Consider the following 24,540-nt stretch of genomic DNA (forward strand, 5'->3'; position numbering starts at 1 on the left):
TGTGTGTCTGAACACGCGTGTGTCAGATGTTTTGCAGGATCCGGCTGCAGGTTTACGAGGTGCAGCTGCTCAACGGCACACCGTCATCAGCAAATACCTGCACATGAACACACACAGCATGTAAACACCTCCTTCTTTTTGTCCGCTTCAGAACGATACACTGCTCTCTTTATGTTTGTGTTTTTACTAACCCTCCTTCACCCACATCCGCTCCGGTCTATTTAGGATTCAGGTTGTATATAAAGCCAGAATATATCAGATATGTTTTTCTCTCTCAGGAGGACTTGACCCCTGTTCCAGATGTTTCTACCGGTGCTCAGTGTATCCGAGTCGACTCCAGAGTGTCAGCTGATCACAGTCAGAGCTGCACCACCTACAGCCAGAACAACCAGCTCACCTACGGCTTCCTGTTCCCTCCAGGTACACCTGCAGGACGACCAGTAGAGGAAACATCACAACATTTAACATGATTACCGATGTGTAAACTCAGTGAATGATAAGAGTTTCTGTTAATCCTGTGGTTGTATTGACAGAGCTGGCGTCATCTTCAGAGTCCAGATACGACGCTTCGCTCATTACCAACATCGTCCCCATGTACCCGGCCTTCAAGAGTGAGTCACACACTTTCACACTCACTCAACAAACACACAAAAATAACTGTGTTTTCAGCTTGAGTGTGTTGCATCCATCTGCTATCAAACAAGAAATATCATTTATCTAGTCACACAGGAGGCTATAAAACACTTTACAGCAACACGTTGGGACAAACTGACAGTCAGTTTTATACAAAGAAAGAACCCATTGTTTTAAATTTGCCAAATTTACAACAGATGATAAAGAATTCCTCATAGACAATGTTTAACAAAGATTATTAAGTTTCCTCTAACTCAGAAACTCACAAATTTCTGTGATTTCTTAAAAGGAGTCTGGTGCTGATTCGCCCAGACTGTTGAATCGTTACCGCTGACATCTGAATTCAAAGAGAAAGTCTTATTTCCTGTGGGACATTCGTCTTGTCTTTTCAAGTTATTTCTGCCTCATTCAGCCGCCTGCGATCATCTGACTTATGTGTCCCTCCTCTCTTCCTGTACATCACCCGTGTCACATGAGACAAAGGACGGATCGGTGGTGATGTCAGGTCTGAGCGAGGACGGCCTGATACCCATTGTTAGTGTCAGGAGAGAGGACTTATCAGGACAGAGCACACTCTCTGTCTGAATCGCTGTCTCACGCAGATACACAGAAGTCATCATTGTCGTCAGCTCTGAGGACGCACTGTGTGTCCGCAGACGTTTGGTTTTAATTTATGAAGACTGATGAACGGACAGGTTACAGCAGGATTGCAGGTTGTAGTGACAGACTGAACGTTTGATCTGATTTTGATCTTGTGATCTGAGATACTGCAGAAGAAGCCTCGGCTGATCATAATCTCTGATGTGTAACAAAGATTATTAAGACACGTTTTATGACACATTTTGTGATGATCAACGTCTCCGTTAAATCTGGTTTGATTGTTCCTTGAAGTCACTTTTTACTCCTGCTGTTATCTACCTTAAAAGAAAAAGCAAGTAGTGAATTAATTCAAACATTTAATGGAATTAAATAACTATTGTCGTGCAGTAATCAAGCAGGTCTTTCAAAGCCAAGCTGTTAAATTCAAGTAAGCTAAATCTATCTGGGGAATTCTTATGAGAGGAAACATTTTTATTAGTTTCCCCTGGAGATTAATACCAAAGCGAGCTGCAAATTGTTTCAGAGGTACGTTAATCTGTGATCAGTCTCTGGATATAAAACTCAACCTTCTGGGGAAAGTAGCTCAATAAATCTACTCCAGAATCGGAAGTTCAATATTGAGGATCTTGTTCTTTACTTGAGCGTGTTCTTTTTGTGCTATTTGAGGAAGAATGCACTTTTTATGATCCCTGAGCTTTCAGCGGCTTCTCACAGTCAGTTTATTTAGAAATGATAGTCTGCTTTAGTTGAGCTCTTTTTGTGCAAAAATAATAGAAATGTGTTCATTTTAATGCCGTCATACATTTGAGTGGTCAAACATCACTGTGATGACATTTTATATCCATAACGTCAACTTCACTGTGACTTCATTGTATTCTGTTCTGGACTGTTCAGGTTTCCACTTTGAACAAATTGATTTAATGTTCATTGAAAGTAAAATGTGATGTTTCAGTTTGTACCTGAATCTGTCTGAGATCTGCTCCAGGTGTGACGGCAGACATTTTGGCTCATCGAAGTAGAAAAAGGTGCAGGTGTGACTGATAGTGTTAACGATGGCATCAATCTATTAAGTGCCCTCAGTTAGTCGTGTCATTGAGTGAGCATGTGCAGCATCAGAGTCCTGGAATGAGCTCAGCTAAAGTTCCCAGTCCTGCTTTGAGTCAACATGTCTGTCGTGAAAAGGTTGTTCTGCATGCGCTGACAGGCACAGCAGGTGTAAATGAGGGTGAATTGTTCAGGAAGAAACCTCCATCTTATCAGAGGTTGATGACACTGACCCAGTTACACCTGATCCTTATCAGACAGTTAATATTTGCAGAGTTGTTTCTAATCCTGGTCTTTGCCTGCAGGGATTTGGAGCTACCTGCAGGGGACGCTGCTGAGGCGTTACGCCGAGGAAAACAACGGCATCAACATCCTCGCTGGGCCCATCTTTGACCTCAACTACGACGGCCTCCGAGACACCACAGAGAAGATAAAAGAGTAAGAAGGCCTGAGTGTCGTGGTGGAAGTAACAGAATCTGACCTGATCCAGCAGGTGTAGTCGGCCTCCAGTCGCCTCAGAGTTGATAGTAAATCCTGTTGTTTTAGGAAGGACGACTATGAGTGACGTTTTTAAAAGACTCAAAGAAGAGTAAAGAAAAGTATTCAAAAAGGAACTGCAGCTCAAGAAAAAAGTGTTCCATATCCAGCCTCTGACCTCCGTCCTCTGTCCTCTGTCCAGGTTCACGGCCGACGGCGACCTGCCCGTCCCGACCCACTTCTACACGGTGGTGACGAGCTGCCAGGAGCAGAACCAGACGGTGGAGGAGTGTGACGGAGCTCTCAGGGTCTTCACCTTCCTGCTGCCACACAGAGCGGACAACAGCGAGGCCTGCAATGTGAGTACAGAGAATGTCCAGCAGGGGGCGGCGCTGTCTCAGCTGTCAGTCATCACCAGAGACAGAAGTGTAACTAAGTACATTTACTTTACATTTAATTTACTTGTGCTTTAATTGAGAATTTCCTTTTTTTTTTTTTTTTTTTTACCACTTTATACTTCAACTTCACTTTGGCAGCAAGTATTGTACTTACACTCCATTACATTTATTCATTAACATTAGTAACTAGTTGCTTTTGTGGAATTTGTGCAGCAAATTTATTTCATCAGCATCTAGATCATTAAAAGAAATGTTGAATATCAAGTCTTGTAAACGTAAAAACACAATTATATGAACAACTTTTATTTCTCCACAATATTTTTACTTACTCCGTACTCCAGTTCTGGGTACTTTTCACTGCACTGCTCGCTACAAATTCAAGGTTCTACTTGCGTAGTTTCCATTTTGTGACACTTTTATCTGAAAGCAGCCTTACAAATTAAAATTGTATAAACAAAACATATAAAGAAATGATCCAATTTGAGTCAATAAGAAAGTTAAAAGTGAAAATTAATCTGCAAATGTTTCAATAATAAAATACAAGTTTATCTTAACATGGAAACGCAAAGACGAAAACTGTGCACTAACATGACAATATCGTTGGAAGATACTTTATCGTGAGATTAACACAGAACAAAGACGGTTTCACAGCTCATATGGGATTTTTTAGAGCATTTTTTGGGAGTTACAGCCATAAGTTTCTATCAAGTTGTATGCAATGATGGACCCAAACCCAAGATATGATCAGAAGCAGGCAGGTAGAGGAATAAAAAAGTGCTTTAACTCTGATTTTAAAAAAAGTCCAAGTAACAAAAGGGCAGGCGAGGGAAAGAGGACAGTGCACAGAAGACACGTGGACCAAAACAACAGACAAACCCCAAAAAATACAAGAAAATAAAAACTGACAACAACAGGACACAGGAGGGTAAAATTACACAATAAAAGAGGAAGAAACAAACCAAAAACCAAAACCATGACGAACTACGTGAAATACAAACACACAGTCACACGCTTGCAGATGTCATCCATGATTACACAATGAAATCAATCAGCTGTTGGTGACCACGACAGTTTGGAATAATTGTTTTGTTGTGAGACGTTGATGCAAACTTTTAGAAAACAGAAGTACACTCAATACTTTTAATGTCAGGCAAATCTGTGCTGCTGTACTTCAACATAATGATGGAGACATGGAGAGATTTAAGTTTATAACATTTAATATTGAGTACTTTTTACTTACAGCAAATTTTTCTTATAAAACTTTCTAACTAAGTATCAATGTCAGTGCCGGACTTCTGATCTCTGTGACATTATTCTGTGGTGAAATTTGGAGTTTTCCCAGCTCCACGTTTGAAATTCAGATTTGACACCTCATCACTATCAAAGTAAAACCAGGTCGTGGGTCAAGATTTCTGTCCCTGTGGTGAGACAGTGATTCACCTCATGGGTTAGCTTGTGATGTGACTTTGGACTTGGACCAAAGGACTCGACGTCTGGTGGAAACTAAGATATAACTTAAAATTATCAAGATAATTTCTGGACTTTTTCAGAACTCCCATTAGTGTGGCATCGCTAGACCAATTCTCAATGTGTAAAGTGCAAAAAAAATGACTGAATTAATAAAAAGAAATTAATATCTTTGCCACAGAAAGACAGGAAAACACAGCTAGTTAATCTCAGGAGCTTCAGAACCCTGCTTTAGTTTTGAAATCCGTCGGGCAGTGCGGGTCACATGGGCCCCCAAAGACCTGAAAACAAAAGCTTAGTGTGTTTCCGACCAAAACGCCTCTGGATAGATCGACAACCAATCAGTGCAACAAAGTGTGTGACGTAATGACTGGACTGTTTGTGTTCCAGCTTCAAGCAGTAAAATCATACGACAAAAGTTTGGAAATTACAGCTAAATAGTTTCAAATTTAATTGTCAGAAACTGAAATATGTTTCTCATCGCAGTTGACGCAAGAAAAAGGACAATGCAGTCTGGACCAGTGACGTTACCCTCAGTTAGTCAACATATCAAACCTGCTGCGTTTTACAGAAGTGGTTTTGGTTTGTGGTCAGACCTCACTCTGGTCTACATGGACACGTAACAAAGGAACAAAGTGTTTTAAGACAAAGAAAGAAACAAATTCATGTAGAACATCTGCTGAATTTACAAGAAGGCCCAAATAACTAAGTATTTGTCAAAAAGACCGTTTCTCAAAGTTTATAAAGTGTCTCCTCACGCAAAAACCGATAAAATGAGTGATTTTCTAATCCAGTCTGGGGAGTTTCTCTCCCAGCTGTCGCTGACTGTGCAGGCTGCAGCATGTTCATCTTTACATTTTCCGTCTGCTGTCGTGGAAAACATTCTCAAGCTGTTGTGAATTGTTGTTAACAACTGATTATAATAGATTTACTTGGTTATTAAAATGCATTTATCCCCTCAATTTGCTGCAATACTTCAAGGAGCCACTTGGTGGAATAATTGCTTCAGTGCAGCTTTTAAATGAAGGGGAGCTCAAATATAAAATCACACAGGTGACACACACAGAAATGTATTTAATACCAATAATTATACCAGAAAAGAAGAACAAAAACAGAACCACCAGACATTAAAATCAAAAATGCACTTAGTTCAACTCAGCGTTATTCTTACCTCGTTGATCTGAAAGATTTATTTCGAAAAGCAACATTTGGTCGAGCGAGTGTTGATCGGACAATATCAAGTTCTGTTTCTCTCATGTGAGTTTAAGATGCAACACTCATCTAAGTTTACATACGGAAAATGTTTCCACTCAGGCTGCATGGAAACAGCAGGATTCTGCAAAAAGAAAGGCGACAACTGCATCACGTTTTTTTTTTTTTTGAGAATTGCCATGAATTGCCTGCTGCGCATCAACCCAAACACGATAAACTTTTTATCAAAGCATCATCGTGGTGTCGATTCAGATTATTACAACTATATAAAACAGCAACATTGACAGGATGTGTCGGCAGGCATGCAAACACACAGAGAGTTAAATGTCTTGTCTTGCGTGGAGACTAATTAGGATCATAACCTGAACTTTTTATTGTTACTCATTTTCTTTTTATGACTCTGCTAATCGACCTCGAAGAATTCTTGATGGTTAACAGGCGTCTGTTTTGGCTCAGAGAGTTAAAAAAAAAACCCCCACAGAGGTCCATTCTGCTGCAAAGACGCTCAGTGTTTACGCTACACTCCATCTATTTTCAAGGGTGAGCAATTACATGTAGTAAACACATGAACCAGCCACCATACTTACTACTCTGTTGGCTCATCTGTGTGGAATCTTGTTGTTTCTCTCGGCAGGACATTGGTTCATCTGCGTTTCTGCCTTTTTATTTACGTTGCAGCTACATTTCTGTTTCAATTCAATATCTTCAGGCCATAACAATCGTACGATGCAGAATATAAACATGCTGTGTGGTGTCAGGGTTTTTTTTAGTGCATTCTCTGGAAGACTAAAATTAGCTCCTTGTTGCCAGGTTTGATAACAAGGCTTTGTGCTTCATGACAACATAATTATGTAAGTGATATCATGTGATTGTGTGTATAAAATTAAGGGGAACTCCCTCTCCACCACTCCAGCTTTATTTCACAACAGAGGCATCTAGCTTCCCAGTTTTGAGGTCACTACAGTTTGTTTCAAACCGAGAATAGGAAGCATTACTTTTCTTGTCATTTTGGTGTTACAGCCCTGTGCTTATGGTCTGGAAAAGTTGAGGCCCATATTCCACTTGATTAGGGTGAGAAAGTGTTCACGTTTTGGTCTAAAATATCTGACTTTGTTGCCAGAGAGACGGTTGAAAGCGATGGTCTTGACTTGTATCCTCGAGCTCGGCAGTGGTCTCACCGGCATCGTTCCTTCTCAGCTCACAAACACGCCATCTGAACTTGACGTGACACACACTGTGAAAAATGTTCAGGACATTAAATAAACATGCTGTTTTCAATACGTACAGTGCCAACATTTTATCCTGGTGACTGGGCTGCGAGCAAAACTCTGAGGTTGTGATTTATAAGGCTCTACACAATGAGTCTTTGTGGGTTTTACCTGGCGCATTTTTAGAATTAGTTTCACAAAAAGAGAAAGCAGAAGGAGATTAGTGGTCTGGTTTTGCTCATTAAGAGCAGTATCAGGAAATCCCCTCTGAGTCATTCTGAAGGAGGAGGTCATACGACTGAGACGGGTCAAAACAAACATCAAGGACCAATTAATCATGACGCAGATCGACTGGAAACCCAGCAGTCTGATTCTCACCACAGAAACGGCAGAAACTACTTTTTTAAAGTAGAAACCCGGTGCAGGTCTCTGCTTTCTTATCGTGACCTCAGCAGGATGGATTTGTCACCGCTTTGTTGGGATTTTGTGTCAGGGAAGGGTTAAAAAGGGAAAACTATGGAAGGGGAGGTGGACCCAAATGCAGTTACCGGAGGCCAGATCAAGAAAACAAATGGCGAGCTTTATTGAAAAGCTGAGTGCAAAAACATGAGAAGACAAAACAGGACAAAGTAGCAACACAAAATCAACAAGGCAAAGTAACAACAAAACATCCAAACAAAGTAGCAAAATGAAGCAGTTCGACAAAGTGTAAAAGAAAAAGGCAAAGTATAAATCAAACATGAAAATCTTGAAACCAAAAACATACCAAACGGGACAGGAGCACGAACAAGAGCATGGACAGGAGCACGAACAAGAGCATGGACAAGAGCATGGACAGGAGCGTGGACAAGAGACAGAAAACAGCAAACAATGACCAGACAAAGAGTGAGGGGAAACACAGAGACTAAATACACAGACACTAATGACATGACGAGGAACAGGTGAGGAGAGAGGAGGAAGGAAGCCAGGTGTGATAATGAGGGGAGGAGCACAGAGGAACAGACCAGGAGGGAACAAGACAACAGACAGAGGGAGCCAGAGGGGAGAACATAGGAGAAACTTAAAGGACACATGAGGGCATGGAAAATCAAACACATGACACACAAGACATAATACAAGGATGTAAATCATAAACAAGAAACCAAAAACCAGACACAAGAACACCACAAACAGGAGACATGACATTTTGTGATTGTCTAGCTCACAGTAGGGATGCTTTACATGCCCAAACATGGAGCGATTGTTGCAGATGTCGGTTGCAGTAGTTTGTGTTAAAGTCTGTTTAAAATGATTCACCCGGCTTAGAAATATTCCAGGGAAGAATATTTATAGCAGTGAGATTTAGTGTACTTGTGTCTCTTATTAGGTGATGCGTGTGCTGGCCTGTTCTCTGCCTCACGTCCAGTCAGTCAGCTGCTTCAGATTAGCATCTAACTCGGCTTGTTATGCAACCTTGAACTGGCTGTAGGCATCATTCAGATATCATGAGGTAGACACTGACACCGTTAGCTACCCTGACAAAATTAATCGGCATCAGTTTGGTGGTGGTTGCGAGGTTATGGTGGCTGAGGGAGGAGAGAGAAGCGATGAAAAGGATGAAAATGATGAAAAGGATGAAAAGGATGACGACCCTGTGGTGAAAAGAAACAGCACTTCTGCTACATGGACTTAGTTTAGATTCAGGAGAGACGACGTGTTACAGGTACTGTGTAAAACATGCCGAGCAGTTGTTGCAAATTCTAGAGGAAACACAACTGACCTCCATCACCAGCTGCAATACAACCATAAAGACCTCCACCAACAATTCAAAACGAACATCAGCCATCATTAACTGTGTAGTTAATAATATGCAAACTTCAATATTTGTTTATTTATCACAAGTTACATCATTATCACAATATTGAACAGTGTTATCTCACATATAACTCCAGTTATCCCAACACTAAACTAAGCTATGTATCGATCATCTCATCTCACGCTCTGATTGATCAGGTTGATGTCAATCCTCACTGTCCTTAAAAAGAAAGAAACAGAAGTGTAGATCTACAATTCACATACATGTACTGAAACGACTGCATCTTTAGTTCAATCTTAAAGGGTTTCCCTGTGCAAAACAAAGAAAGCAGCAGTATTGTTTGAGTATCTGGCACATCAGCTGACTGTGGAGGGAATCCTGTCGCTCTTGTAAACAACGCGGCAGCATGTCGAGGCTTGTGGGACGCCAACGCAGCATCTCCCCCACAATGTCACTGTGATACTACCATTTATCACAAACAAGGATCTGCCAGAGACTCGGGATCAGTTTTGGTGACATTTGAGAACAAAATGTACCTGCGTGTGAGAGGCGGCGTGTCACAGGGTTCATTGATGCTGTGTCACAATGCCTGCAGCTGGAAGTTCCTTTTATTAGGTGTCGCCCACGCACCTGTTATTCAGAGCAACCTCTTAGACATTTAGTCGGCATGGGTTGCAGGATTAAGGTTTATACTTCTTTGTTTCATCATTAAAAGTTGGACAAAAATACCTTTTTAAGTATTCAAACTGTTATTTGTGCTTTAGTGTCAAAACCAGATGTTGTGTCCTGTAGAGTTCAGCTCATTCCACCAGATCATCGTAGATTATCTGAAGCCCAAGGTCATGAAGTTCAGCGTGGGAGCAGTCGCGTCTGCCTCCGTTCAGATTAAAACAAAGCTGGGTTCCTGATAATACGACAAACGGAACAATTCAGTTCTGATCAGTTATGTGTGAACCGGAGCAGCAGAGCAGATCCAGTACCTGCAGATGTTTAGTCATAGAAAACACAGGGCTGAAAAAAACATGTGGCAAAGATCAGGAAAAATTCATGCTTTGTCTAAAAAAAGTCTTAGTTCTGGCACCACAAACACGGCAGGAAAGTGTCCAGTGGTTTCATGCTGATGGATGAAACGTAGTCTTGAACAGTGGTCTCTGGCTTGGCAGCCTTCTTGCTGCAGTGAGAGAAGAATCAGGTCCGGTCACTGATTTTAACGTCTTTGATTCTGTTTAAGAGGAACTCCTCGTCTGAGCTTGTGAGACGCTGAATGATGTAGAAAGCTGAACAGCATTTAACTGACCGCTGTGGTTTCAGTTTCATCTTATTGCATAAAAAACTTTAGGATAAATTTACAAAACACAGAACATTGTGTGAAGTCGACTCGTCGGCCTTTTCAGCTGCGACACCTGATAGATTAGTGAAGAAAGAAAAGTTTGCAAACGTTGCACAGAAGAACGTCTTTATTCTTTCCTGAGGTCAAGTTTGTTTATTCGACTCAAGTTCAAAAGTTCATTTTGATTGTTTTCTCTTGACTAAACATGTGTGATGGAAAAATTCCTTTTCATTATGGGTTGATGAATTTTGAACTATTTTGTTGAGAAAAATTTCCACCACACATGTGTTATGTCAGAAATATGGAGAGCATCAGGAGGGGGAGAGACTTTCCAAATCATTTTGCATCTCTTAATCACACTATCTGTGTAGAAAATAACTGATACTATGCAGATAAAAATCTCCTCAGCTAATGTGTGGGGGAGTTGAAAGATGTCTCCTGGTGAGCTGGTGCTGTGAGCGTGAGAATGCTGGTACTACAAGTTGATTCTTGTCAGGAAACAACATCATGACATGAAATCCCACCACCAGTAGTTACACAGAGGCAAGAGTCACAATACAAATCAGCAACACAGCCGACAGATGTCAACAGTTTACGTTGATGTGTCGAGAGTGTGTTCAAGCTGAACGTTATGAAATCTCTTGAAATAAAACAGGTCTGTGTATGTTGATAAAAACAAAAAATGTGGTTGCTAAAACACGAAATATTTGAGAAATTAAAATCAAAATGTGTAAAAGAAGCGAAAGCAGCAAATCGTCAGTTTATTCAGGAAGTCAGCTGACCTCATTAGACCTAAACCTGACCAACTGAATCAGCCTCAGATCAGAACTCTCATCAGACCACGTGACCTCTCTCCAGAGATTATGCTCCCCAGATTATTGAAGCTCTGCGTTGATTCTTTACCGTCTGATTTCACCAAACTCTCCCTCCAGGTTTCAGTGATGTGTTGGACAGTTCTGTTGCAGTAGATTCAGCATCTCTTTAGTTGTTTTCTTTGCTTGATGCAGGTCAATAATTTGACTCCTCTGAAACAGAGAAACATCCTAACCTGGACCACAGGAAGTGTCTTCAGACGTGATTGCTAACTATTTGCTTGGTTGTTTAAAATGGATTTAAAAATACGTTATTTATGCCTGTGAGAAGTGTCTGAGCGTCGGCCTTCAGCACGAGAGATAACTAATTAATCATGATACTTGGGTGAACTGTTCCTTTAATGTCTTCATGTCTGTGAAATATATAAATATATGTTATTAGAGCAGCACATATTTATATTTGAGTCGATAAGTAATTTGGTTTAAAACATTATTCATTTAGTAAACTGTCTGTCAACATGTTTTGCAGATCATCTTCCGACTAATCTCTCCATCTATATTTATTAGTCTCACTTCTCATTCCTATATTGCACAAAGCAGTTGAGTGTTAGTCATCGACAGCTCGGCACTATCTGACCTCCAGGCCACTCCACCGGCACACGGTTCTGCAGAAGGGTTCTGGTGAGGAGCTTCCAGGAAGGGAAGCAGCTGTAAGTTGCATCGCTCTATCACGAGGAAGTGAAAGCTAGTGAGGCCACATTCATCCACATTCCTCTCTAAACAAGCGTAACTGCTGGGGATTTCTCCGAACCTGCCTGTGCACTTAAGGTGAATCTGAGACGTTAATCCTCAGTGTCCACGCGTTCATTCAAAACATTTACGAGTCACGACCTTAAATGTACGCGTGTGCTCAGCATTTTAACAGCTCTGCACTCAGATACACTCAGCACATCTCCTGATGACACACTGATTCAAAAAGGCAAACAGCGTTAAAGACAAATCCCAGACGGTTGGGCCGTTGATCGCAGGGCTTCCCTGAAAACAGCAGTAATGAAACACAAACAGTCTTGACAGTTGGCATTTTGTTAAATATCACTTTCATTTAACTTTCATTTGTCGGCTGTGAGTCACTCACGATGTGAGTCATGATGAGTCGTCTGACATCTTCGACATGTCATAAAATGCAGCTCAGCAGTATTTTGCTGCAGAGTGAGTTGGTGTTGCTCTCTGGAATATGATGTTATTACTCAACTGTTGGCCTGTTAAGAAAATGTCAAAGTCAGCGTGTGTGGAGAAGTCGTTGTCTTCTCACGGTGTGTGTTAAAATTTGTGGGATTAAGTGTTAAAGGGAGAAACCTCCCCAGTTTGTTAACCTTCATGAAGGATATTATTGTTCAACGCCTACTTATGTTCTGCTTGGGTGTCGCACTTATGGATGAGAAAATCCGCTGGTCTTCTTAAGAAACGACTGGCTGAAATGTCTTCGGGTGTCCTTGAAAATATGCAGCAGTGTGACTCAGATGGTGTTCGTGCACCTGGAAAGTTAAATCACGGGGTGCACACAGCAATGAGTGTGAAACAGATGCACCATTAAACAATATTAAACGTTGTCAAGTGAAAATCATCTGACAGTGATAACACTGAGGGCTGTCATGAGCTAGAGGGAGAGAGACACAACGTCTGTTGAACACTGACGTCCTGAACGACGGCGTTAGAACCGCTGCTGCTTTCACTTGCAGCTGTGCACAGCTGGACGGTCGCGAGCGCAGCAGCTCAGCTGAAACCGGAAGCAAAAAACTGAACCTGACACTCCCCGGAAATCACAACAAAACTGTTCCACGTGTCTCATCTGTGCAGGTGTGTGTGGGCATGTGACTGCTCGTGGAGCCTCGAGCTGTTTTAATCAAGAGCTTCATTAAAGTTCACGGTGGCTCACAGACATGATGAAGCCACATGTGCTGGAAGAACACTTGTGGTTGGTATTTTACCTTTCAAAGTTCACAGACGGCGTCATCCTCCTGCAACATCGGATGACTAACAGCCGACCTACAAAACAATTAAAGCATTAATGTTAAAAACATTTTCTGACTCGCAGAGAGCTCACTCTTCATCATCTTGCTTGCTTGCTGTTTCTTTCACCATTAAACAAAAAACAAAAAAAACAGGCACATGTCGTCATAAAGGTCCTTTTAAGATAAGTAAAGGCAAAGACATTGTAGCAAAGTCTTATTTATCTTTTAAAAATGTGAATAATTTGTTCGATGAATTTACATTTTAGCCTGAGCTCACTGGCGTCGTCACCTTGCTGGAAGCGCTGATGGAAGACTTTGTTGAGAAATGTGACACAGTGAGTTTGTGTGTTGGTGTTTGTTTCTTCATGCTGACCTTTAGGCCCAGTTGTTTGTATTTTTTACTGTAGCATATCTCACGCAACGCCACATTTTCTTAAGAGGGACTTTGTCATCATGGAAAATACTTCATCAGTGGGTGGTAAGGTGCTTTCAGCAGCATGACTGGCTATGTTCGAAGCAGGGGGTTGCACAGGAAAACAGGTTGTGGGTCTGATCTGATTACACCTGTGGCTTGTGGGCCAGTGTCAACACAACATGACACAGACATTGAGGTTGTATCAGATTTTCCACCAGCAGAATTAAGCCTTTTTTTTCTCCTGTCCCCTTTGTAGTTTCCTTATCTTCCAAGCCCGACTTTTTGTTCTGCATACCAAAGCTGTACACAACCTAAAAAATGCAGCTGTGTTAAGGATGTTATCTTAAAAATACTGAAGAAAACACGCTGTTGAATGTCCAAAATGATGATATAATTGGATAATATCTGAGCAAGATACACATAAAATGGGGGAGCCACCACTGACTGTATACAGAGGGTGATTGAATTGGTTTCCAAAAGAAATGTGTGCCTCAGTTGCTAGTTTCAAGACTTCTTCAGCACAAAATGATGATAATTTTGTATCTTTTGGTCCCATTTACAGTAAAAGCTCACAGATCAAATGTTTAAAATGACTGAACGCAGCCTCTCTAATCGCACGTGTGTTTTGAACCTGCTTTTGTAGTGTAGATGCATCTTAATGCACCTTCAAAATAACAATAACACTATAAGAAACACTGCAATTGACTTCAGACCAGGTTTTTGTTTGTCTACGGCCTGACTGAAGGTGTTTATGTGCATGATTACTTCTTGTATTACAGATGAGAAACTAGATGTTCTACTGGGCATCGACTTCACATGATTTTTATGCTGAGGTCACTTTCATTCCAGAGAAATCTACCTCTAATTGAAGTGAGGTCAGGATTATGTGCAGCAGATGCATTAGACATGATGGATCTGGTCTGTCTTTTCAGGAATAACTCATTGCTAACGAGGCCAAGTCACTGCAGTTCTGACGGATGGAAAACAAAAATAACGGCGGTGATTAAATGTCTTCTTCGTGTGTATTGTTGTAACTTTGGATGACTGCGAGGTAATAAGAAGAACATGCATGAGTGGGTTTTTCCCCGGAGTTGTTTTGAGTTTTCCTGCTCCGTGTTCCTGATTGGTGGAGATAAATCTCCATCTTGGTTAACAACGAGTACATGTTTAGATTAATGTCACCAGCAAATTAAAGTCTTGGGATATAACACAAATGTAAGAGCTATAAAGACTGTTTGAAGTGCCGTTTCTTCCTCCACTGAAGGGTAAACAGCATGTGACAGCTGCGTGCATTACAAAACCATTTAACCATAAAAGATAGTGCCTTCAGATCCTTGATGGGAGCTTTGTGATGTTGGGACAGTTCAATTGTAGAGCTCATGCTGAAAGTACATTAAGAAAAGGTTTTTTGGGGAAAAAAAAGCACATCAACACTGATCTGAAGTCTGGGAACGATCTGTGATAGTTGGATCATATTTCAGGGCTAACATTCAATCTTAATATTAGAGTCGTATTGCAGCACACATGCAATGTTTTTTCAGTTTCAATGTTATTAGCCACGGGGCTGTGGCTGAGGAGGCAGAGCAGGATGTCCATTTTTGGTTTTAGTTTGGTCGGTTTCCAAGCTCTTCATCTACCTTAAGTTTATAAAAACATTGCGGTTTGGCTCTGTTCTGGCTATCGCATGCCTACACACACTTGCCAACCTTGAGATGTCAACAATACGGAGGATTTTGAAAACCAAAGCAGGAACACTGCAACAGAAACGCCATCTTATATGATATCAATTTGACTTTTACTTCCCAGGAAACAATGCAGAATGATTCTTCCCTGTGTGGTGAAGCCGTGAGACGGGGCAGGGGCAAAATGCTGCAACAAAAGAAAAGAAAAAACTCAAACTGAACCACAGCAGTGAAAAAACAATCTGTGCTGTAGGCTGTAACCATGTAGAGGAAGCAGCCAAGCACGGTCCATTCCCATGAAGCATGGTTTAGCGTAATGTACTGGATGATCTGGACTGTTAGCAGAAAGCAGTTTATCTTGTTTTATTTTGTTTTCAGTCCGCCCAAACCCTTGAGCAGCACGCAGAGAAATCTGTCTGCTTGCAAACTGACTAATAATTGTCGATGTGGTAACAGAGGATGTGCATGGTTTTAAAAAAACAGGTTCCCACTGTGAAGGAACAGTTCAACATTTTGGATGACTTCTGTGTCTTTCTAACCTTGCCAGAGCTCGATTCAGTGAGACTGACTGAGTGTTGCGTTCATTAGAAGCACACAGCTGTTTGGTCTTTGACTGGATCTGCAGAGGATTCTGAGTAAATCTGGAGTTAAAACCCAACCAAGTTTCAAACCTTCATCTTGCACCAGCATGTATCTTGTTTCTTCTATTGGAAATTCTATGTTTTACCAAAGAAATTCAGCGATCAGTGACTCATCAGCATATACAATTGCTCAATCCAGTATCATCAGTTGTTAATTGGAAATGCAGCTGTCCGTTGCCAAAGAGCAGGGCGGCTTAGAATTGAGCCATTCCTGTGCATCAGTGTAATTCACAGTAAAACAGTCTCAAGTGCACCACACACACACACACACACACACACACACACACACACACACGGCGCCTTCCACTCTGCCAGTGTCCTGTTTCCAAGCAATGATCAGAGGAAATAGTTTGTTGCATTTCGGGGAGCTCTCACGCTGCCAGTTTAGTCTGAATCTGGTAACAAGAACGCTTCAAGACGCCACAGAGGTCAATAAAGTGTTAGAAATCTCTGTCGAGTTCAATCAACAGTCTGCAGTCATATTGTAATCTGTGCCCTCTAGATGACTTCACATCCTTTAACAGTTTCATTTAACGCCTCAGAGATTTGTAGAGATTGTGCAAAGTTCTTCCCAATTAAGATGATTTGGATCCTATTCTGATTTAATCCAGAGCCACAGTTAGATCAACACTTCACTTTGTCCAATAGCTGCAGAACTTACAACATTCCCAGAATCCTGAGCTTCACTTTGTGTTATTGTGAAAATGAAGTTACTGTAGGAATTCCAAAAACTGGAGGTCTTGCGAAGGAGTTGGGAGATTTCCATAATCAATGCGTCAGTGTGTGCGTCCACCACATTACACTGCAGACACACAAAGGCAACTTCCATGTAGAAAGATTAGGACTGTCAGCAGTTGTGCTGGGCTGCTTGTATCCAAGATGCCTCCAGCTGATCAGGAGATCAGAGAAGAGAGCCAAATCCACGAGGTTTAGAAATCTGTTTCCACAGTTTACAAATCCTGAATCACACCTGGGAGCTTTGTTTAATTTACCTGGTAACATGAAACATCATTTGTTGCCAGATGATTACATAATGCCCTCTCTGTTTCGTCGGTGCCTCTGAAAGTTTCCATTACCCACATTGTAAATCTGTGCGCATCAATATTCCAAGGTATACAAAAAAAGTCTGGTATTAAGAAACAAGTTCATTCCTTTATTTTGCCAAAGTTAAACAGTGTGTGAGTCATGTGTTGTTGTGCAATCCTGCATTCTGCAGACGAACTGACCCGTTGCCTTCAGTTAAGTCAAGTTGTTTTCTTTAATTGTTAATAAGAAGGTCTCAGCTCCTCCCTGCCTGCTCCACATGCACCAGTCTCCTCCTTGTTTTGACTCACTAAGCAAAAAAAACTTATAAAGAGTGTCAATTACTTGCTACTTCATTATCTTCAGTCCTACATTTCATCCTGTTCATTGCTGCATGAAGACATGACAAAAAACATAAATCAAACACTAACTTTAATGAACGAGGTGATGATGATAACGACTTTCTGTCTGTGTGCCTTCAGAATGCAGAGGAAGAGTCACAGTGGGTCGAAGACCTGCTGAAGCTCCATACGGCCCGAGTCCGAGACGTGGAGATCCTGACGGGCCTGGACCTGTACCGGTCTACCAACCTCACCTACACCAGCACCCTGAGCCTAAAAACCTACCTGCACACCTTCGAGAGTGATGACTAGACGCACAGAGACAGACACACACATACAGGATGTAGCCCTTTGTAGAAGTTCTGCATTTTCACCGCATGCTCGCTGGACAGCCGACGCATCGTTGTTCCACTCCTGAGGAACTGACCGAGAAGAGCTTGGAAAGGGGGGACACATTTTTTTTTTTTTTTTTTTTTTTGGGGGGGGGATTGAGAAGATTAAAAGAATGGTTTGGCAAGTAGTTGTTTAGAAGATTACAACAGGGACATTTAATGATATTCAACAAATGTGGGAAAGAGAAAGCTAGCACAGGAATGATGCAGGATGTGGGACTACACATATAAATCCATCCGTACATCCTCCTGCCAACATCATGGACCATATCGTTGTTGTAGCCTCTTAACTGTCAACAGTGTATACTTTGTATTCCTACTGACCATCCATTGCATGCTATAGAATTTAAACATTTTTTGATGGTGTATTATCTTAAACATAAAAAAAAATCACTGATCACAGTCTCTGTTATTTTTTTGTCAACACTTTAATTTCATTGTGAGGTTACATCTGGAGGTCCACTGAACTCAGTTTGACTCCGCCTGAAGGTCTGCAGCATGATTTTCTAATGAGTCTGCAGTAATGTGAAGCATTTACAGGTAATTAGCTAAAATGTCCAAAACCGCAGGAGTGGTTCTGTGAAGTAGTAGTCTGACGATTTTGGGAAATGTACTCATTCTCTTTCCTGAAAGTTAGATGAGAAGATTGATGCAACTGATGCTGAGCAGCCGTTTGACTTGAAACCAACCCAGTCAGTGGAATCATGGTTAGCTAAGTAATCTTCCTGCAAAACCACAGATTGGCATAAACAGGAAACTTCTTTGTGTTGCAACTTTAAATCTCCTGAAGAATAGATGGTCCCCAAAAAGAAATCCACTTTTGATGGCTGGAAATATCAAACTGCGGTCGCTGCTCACCAAACTTTTTGGCTTCTAACAACTCCACTTTCGTCCCCTCTGCCTCCTGATATGAAACTCAGCTAATACACATTTAAAGGTGAACCTGAAATGACACGTTTGGTACAGGTGTCGACCTCGGATCTATGTGTGGTTTGCAGAATCACTACCTGCAGACATTTGATCCTGGAGACTGAGCTGAGAACACACAGAATCCGTCTCTCAGCACCTCTGAAGCTTGTTGGTTTACTTTCCCAAAATGTCAAACCAGTCCTCACGTGTACGTCATGGCCAGAAAGTTCCCAGAGACCTTCAAATGTTTTTGGCATTAAACACGCAAGAAAAACTAAACTGAGCCCCTTTTCTGTGGTTCACCTCCTTGCATGACTACTAAGAATGATTTCCACATAAACATGATGTTTCTTTTTCTGTGGTTGACCAAAAGATTTGATTGTTTCACTTAGAGTGAAAAGAGTTTTCTTGATGAAGTGCTGCTCCATCAGCTCCCTCTTGTTTGTCAGAGCCTGCTGATGGTTTACATTAGTCGGTGGGATTATTTGGTACAAACTGAACTCACCAGTAAGTTTCATTAAAGGGTCGAGGCCACATTACACCAACACAGCTGCGAATATTGTGTCTGTTTTCACGTCTCATCTCTCTTTCCTCTCTTTGTCTCAGCTGATCATCCATCCTTATTTATTACATCGAATAGCAGCAGCACCCAGTGTTGCAGTGTTAAACCAGAGTAATAAGGTGGAACTAGATGACTGATGCTTTTATAACGGCGGTGACAACACTGATTTTTGATTTAAAAAGAAATGGTCAGCATACTTTTGGTTTAAAACGTTCCACAGGGGTTTTACGACATCAGTCTGTCCAGTTTCACACAGCAGCTGGAGGTGAAATCGATGGCAAACATACTGTAAATGATTATAATGAACATTATAGTTGATATCCAACTATGTTCTGCAAAACCTGCAGGTTTATGCGTCTTTGCAACTAAAAGTCCAAATGTCCGACAGGTTGATCAGCCGTCCAACAATCCAAGTTTAATTTTCAGTTTGTCACCTCGTCTCTTTAGTCACCTTCTAATGATGCACTAACCCTGCATTCACAAGAAGTCAGTCAGAACCGGTCAAATGGAAAAAAACATCACGAACGTCGCTCCACTCAGTTGAATGATTATTACTTCTGCAAATGACTGGAGTGCTGATGGATCTGTGTATATTCAACATCTGCAGAGGGCCTGCGGTTGCTCAACCTTACTGCCACGTTCAATCAAATGTCTATTGTCTGCCGCGAAAACGAATCTCACCCGCTTCCAATTAGCAATGATGTGTTTTCATGAGCTCAGCTTCAGTTCGCTACGTTTCATCTAGATGTTTGTGGTTCTCAGGTCCAACAGACTTCATGCCTTTGTGCTCTGTATATTTCCACGTGACATCAGCTGCACGATAGAACAGCGACACTGAAGAAGTGTAGACGGACATTTTCAAACAATGCTCAGACTTTGCGTGCTCTTGTTCTGTGTGTGGTTCTGTGATATCATTGAGGTTGTGTAATGTTTACCAGCACATCATGACCAAAGGCTTTAATCTCGCATTCACCAAGAATCCAAGTTGGGAAAACCAATTTATTATGCAGCTCTTGGTACTTACGATGACCCTGCAGTTGAGAATCAGACACAGATTCTGTAGTATTCCACTTCTAACAGAATACAAAAGGTTTAAGGGTTCATTCGTTCATCGCTCGACAACTCAGGGTTGTGCAAGTAAATTAGTTTGGTTCGGCTGGACGTTCTATCGCTGGTACTGTTATGTGCTTCACTGTTAAAGGTGGACAAATGAGGAATAAAAACAGAAATTTTAGGGGGAAGTTTGGAAAAGAGGCCGGTCGCCACATCTGCATCCTAAACAACTGGATCCATGTGGAAGCTGCTGTTTAAATCTCCTGGATGATTTAGATCATCCACCACATTTCTGCCAAGCTTCAGGGGAATTTTATACTCTCAGAAAAGCACTTAAATAACTGAAAATGTTTGATCACATGCAGACTCTTCTTGATGTGCTATTCATTTACAAATGACAGCCAGACCACAGAGAAACATATGCGATTTCTGTAGAATTGACTAAAACGTCCTGGAAAAACAAACCGCATGGCTTACCACCAAAACACATTTAAATGCACAAGATTGCACATAATGAACTGTGAGATTAATTTATCTTACAGACATGTCCTGAAGGGCCCACGACACGATTGGCTGGGTCTAGTAAATCGCTGGATGAAAATGTTTTGTGGCTGAGGGCCGATCAGGCTGCGAGTCAAGAGCTGCACGTTGACTTTAACATTAGCGTCTTAGCTGAATTAGCTTGTTGGCTAGTTACCAAGCTAACAGTATGTTCAGGTCAACAAAGTTGCCTGTAAAGTTCCGCGAGCGCCTGTTTACTGGAAGCAATCATCATTTCGACATCATTAATAATCCATTACTGGCTGCAATATCTGTGATTAATCTGGATGACTCTCTAATAAACCAATAAATATGTCCAAGTTATAATCTGTTATTGATGAACCACAGCAATCAGAGCGCGTCACACCATCTGTTGGTGTCGTCTCCTGGTCGTTAGCTAATCATTCTCCACACTTACCCTTTTCATCTCGCACGTATCAGGTGAAATCTGGAGTCAGAAAGGTGTCAAACGTATCGTCATCTGCTGGTTTGACAGATGGAAAACACTGAAACGTGAGCTTATCTTCGCAGTCTGGTAATCAGTCACTTACCTTCAGTAACTTCAGTCCAGAGGTCACTGCTGCGATGTGTCTCTGATCCTCAGATACAGGAAAGTGTTTCTCTCTGTGCGTCTGTATTTCTGTCTGAGAGCGTTCGACTGCCACGTCAGGAGCCACCATGGGTTTGGGGAAGGAGTCGCGGAAGAAGAAGTTCATCGTGAGTATCTTTAGTTCTGAATCCTTGTTTTTTTTTACTGTTTACAGGTTTTCAACCTCTGCGCTCGTACAGATATCAGATGTCACATGCAGCTGTGGTGTCGTGGGTTCAAACGGGAGTCAAACCTCCTGGAAGAGTGATTGTGTCTGTTCAGCTTCAAATGCCAACAAACAAACGGTCGCTAACGTGTGTTAACGAGAGTTCAGAGGTCGTCGGGGACATTAAGTGTCACTAGTCCGTCTTCACAGGCCGATTTCTAGTTACTAACTGCTCGAACACAATGATCAATGTAGAGTAAAGTATGTATAGAATTTGCTGTAGGAGGTTTAATGTAGTTAAAGAGCTTTTTCCTTTGGGTAACTTCATTTACACACAAAAAACTATAAACACGTTTTTTTTGTGAACATTTGGTTGCTGAAGGAAACTTGATTGTCTCATGAACTCATGTTTTTCCTCACAGAGATTATTTTCCTGCAATAATCCAAAATCCAACGGAAAAAATCCCATTTTAACATCAGGTTTCACCTTTAATACTGACCGTAACTTTGTCATCTGTGAAACAGTTCTGCAGAACTGTTCCCACCTCTGACGGTTAATCTTTGCCGTCACAGTTTGATTGTCTCTCTGACTCTGATGCAGGATCGTCATCAGGTGCAGATGAGTTCATTTGTTCCCAGATGTGAAAACAATCTGCCTCTCTTTGTTTCTGCTGGAAATAGTGAATACAGATTTATTGCCAGGCACTTATCTCAGCAATTAATTTTACTGAGGCAAAAACAATCTCGTCACAGACACTGTTATTGTATTGAAATCAAGTTTCTGGACGGGTCAATAACTCGGGGCATTTATAGCGTAATCTGAACTGAGATCTGGTAAAATGTTCAGAATGTTTATTCAAACGATTGTTCTCAAGTGCTCAACAAGCAGCTGAAAATAATTACATCTTCAAATCAAATATTCAGAGAGTCGTACGGTTTCATTAGCCGCGGACTGAGTTTAAACTTCGTGACACTGTCAGAGCATCGGACGAGTTTCCGTGTGTCGGTTATGAAGTGAAGTGAAGTGAAGTGCAGCGGTGACGTGTTGGAACAGAACAGGAATGTTACGGACCGATCGAATGAGAACGTTGCTGTGTCTTATAATTACTACTTTGGCTGTCGTTCAATAAACTCCTCCTCTTGTTAACAGTTTGACCTTTGCATCACTTTGGTTGTTGTTTGGCATCAAACCTGTCTCGTCCTGTCAGGTAACCACGTGTTCGCGTCTCTCCACAGATCGGAGCCTTGGCAGTGTCGATCGTGACCGTCGTCCTCGGTCTTGGACTCGGTCTCGGACTGAAGAAAGGTGAGACGCAAACACACACTGAGACGCATGAACGTGCTTTCACCTCCTCGGTCAGACTCTTTGTAGCAGCGCTTGTTTATCCCAGCTACAGTGAAGCTAACCTTCCCCTCCGCTCCTGAGTCCACTTAACTGTAATAATAAAGTCTTTCATCTTCTTATCTCATTTATAATCCAAACTGTCAAACTTAAGACGCCCTTCAGTGGTTCCAGTATTGCTGATTGAAGCCAGCTGTTGCCAGCAAACCTCAACGAGCCACTTTAACCCCATCAAGCGTGTTAGATCTGCCAGATCCTGATTTGTATTTGGGTCCACAAGAAATTCTACTAGTCCATTGATAATAACCAGATTTCGTAAATCAAAATCAGTGCAGTATTCTTGGAGAAACCAAAGAAAGTGTAGAAAAACGTCAACGATATGGTCACTGAGCAAGACACTGGACCACAGCAGGTCGTAAAGAAATTCAAATATAATTAATAAAGGTGGAAATTTAAACATATGAGTCAAAGTGCGTTTGAAGCACAACAACATTTGAGTCATTCTGCAAACAATGAGGTCTGAAAACAAAAGAAAATCAAAGTGTCTTCTTCCTTTTTCCATCTTGCAGAAACAATGAAGATATTTTATTACGTGGCCTGTCAGTGGCTTTTATTGTGAAAGGTACAAACACAGAAGAGTGTCTGTATGCGCCGCAGCTGTGAGCAGAATAAAATACAGAACCTTGTGTTATTATCATGATTATTATAAGTACAGACAATAAGACCCTCAGCTACGATATCTCTGAACATGATGTTGTAGTTTCTGACCTCTTCTGCACAAACAGCACTCAGAGATCAACTCTCAGGTTGGATCGGTCCCTCTATTTGGATCTGAACCAAACTTTAATGGGTCGAGACGCATCTTTCATCCAAATGCAGCATTCTTTAATCCAGCTGAAAACCCTGAACAACAGCAGCCATCAATATCTTCAGATCACCTTCAGATGAACGATAGAAACACTGACCACCAATTAAAACCTTCTGCCATCACAGGGAGATCAATAAAGGACGTTTACCTGTAAATTAATGTATCAGGAGTGATTTTAATTTCAATTTCATGACATTAGGGAACACTTTCAGATTGTCTTCTCTAAAGACTACATCTTGGTTATTTGTAGAACCGATTAAACGTTGATTCAGCGTCTCTGAGGTTGGTTCTGTCATTCTCACATGGACTGATGACCCGAATCCTTCTGCAGCAGGTGTTTGGCACCGCTGGTTACAGAATCGTTGTGGATCTCGTTCTTCGTGCGGACGGCCTGTTTGAGACTTCGACTGTGGACGTTTTAAGATTTGCAGCCTCGAGACCGAACGACCCAAAACCGCTCTGAAATACTCATCATCCTAAAACCAACGGGATGATGCTTTAGTGTCCCGGAGCTGCCACTAGATGTAAATATAGAGTCATCCTTCACTCGTCATATTGATCAGTCAGAAGCTTGTGAGAGATGAACATCTGCCAACGAACTTGGTCAGATGTTCTTGCTGGTGTGAGCCGCACGCCTCCGCTCATGTCGCCATCTGGCTGCGGTTAAGCGACAGCTCAGTTTTCTGCATATTCATCGGCTGTTCACTCACACACCGTCACACACAGGAGAATCAGATGAACAGCATACAGAAGAATGCGCTCAGAAACAAACCTTACCATTTATGTGTCTGCGCTCCGGTCGGTCCACACGCTGCATCAACACAAACACTGCCAGTTTGGCTCGGGATGCACTTCTGAATGACTCAGCAGCTCGCAGCAGGCACTTTGGCACCATTGATCGTTTTTGGAATCACAAACCTCGGAGAATAATCTTCACTGAGTACTTGCTTATATGCTCACACGTCCTGAATCCTGAGTCAACTTCCACTGGACAACTTTGAGTTTGGCTGCACATTGAGGGCAGTCATG

The 24,540-nt window shown here is 41.6% G+C and overlaps 2 protein-coding genes across 3 annotated transcripts in view; both read left to right on the forward strand.

The window, feature by feature from the left end:
* Positions 1-17,884, forward strand: part of LOC119017197 (ectonucleotide pyrophosphatase/phosphodiesterase family member 2) — a 29,811-nt gene extending 11,927 nt beyond the window's left edge. For both annotated transcript variants that reach the window (XM_037093701.1, XM_037093702.1), the window contains 5 exons: positions 279-420; positions 534-611; positions 2,583-2,715; positions 2,957-3,113; positions 17,232-17,884. In XM_037093701.1, the coding sequence (XP_036949596.1) occupies positions 279-420; positions 534-611; positions 2,583-2,715; positions 2,957-3,113; positions 17,232-17,402 (681 nt within the window). In that variant the 3' untranslated portion in view covers positions 17,403-17,884. The remainder of the gene's footprint in view (positions 1-278; positions 421-533; positions 612-2,582; positions 2,716-2,956; positions 3,114-17,231) is intronic.
* A 3,223-nt stretch (positions 17,885-21,107) lies between these two features.
* Positions 21,108-24,540, forward strand: part of LOC119016472 (venom phosphodiesterase 1) — a 33,410-nt gene continuing 29,977 nt past the window's right edge. Inside the window, exons 1-2 of the mRNA XM_037092289.1 lie at positions 21,108-21,263; positions 22,538-22,607. Of these exons, the coding sequence (XP_036948184.1) occupies positions 21,225-21,263; positions 22,538-22,607 (109 nt within the window). The 5' untranslated portion in view covers positions 21,108-21,224. The remainder of the gene's footprint in view (positions 21,264-22,537; positions 22,608-24,540) is intronic.

Source organism: Acanthopagrus latus, chromosome 3, assembly GCF_904848185.1.
Source record: "Acanthopagrus latus isolate v.2019 chromosome 3, fAcaLat1.1, whole genome shotgun sequence".
Lineage (NCBI taxonomy): Eukaryota > Metazoa > Chordata > Actinopteri > Spariformes > Sparidae > Acanthopagrus > Acanthopagrus latus.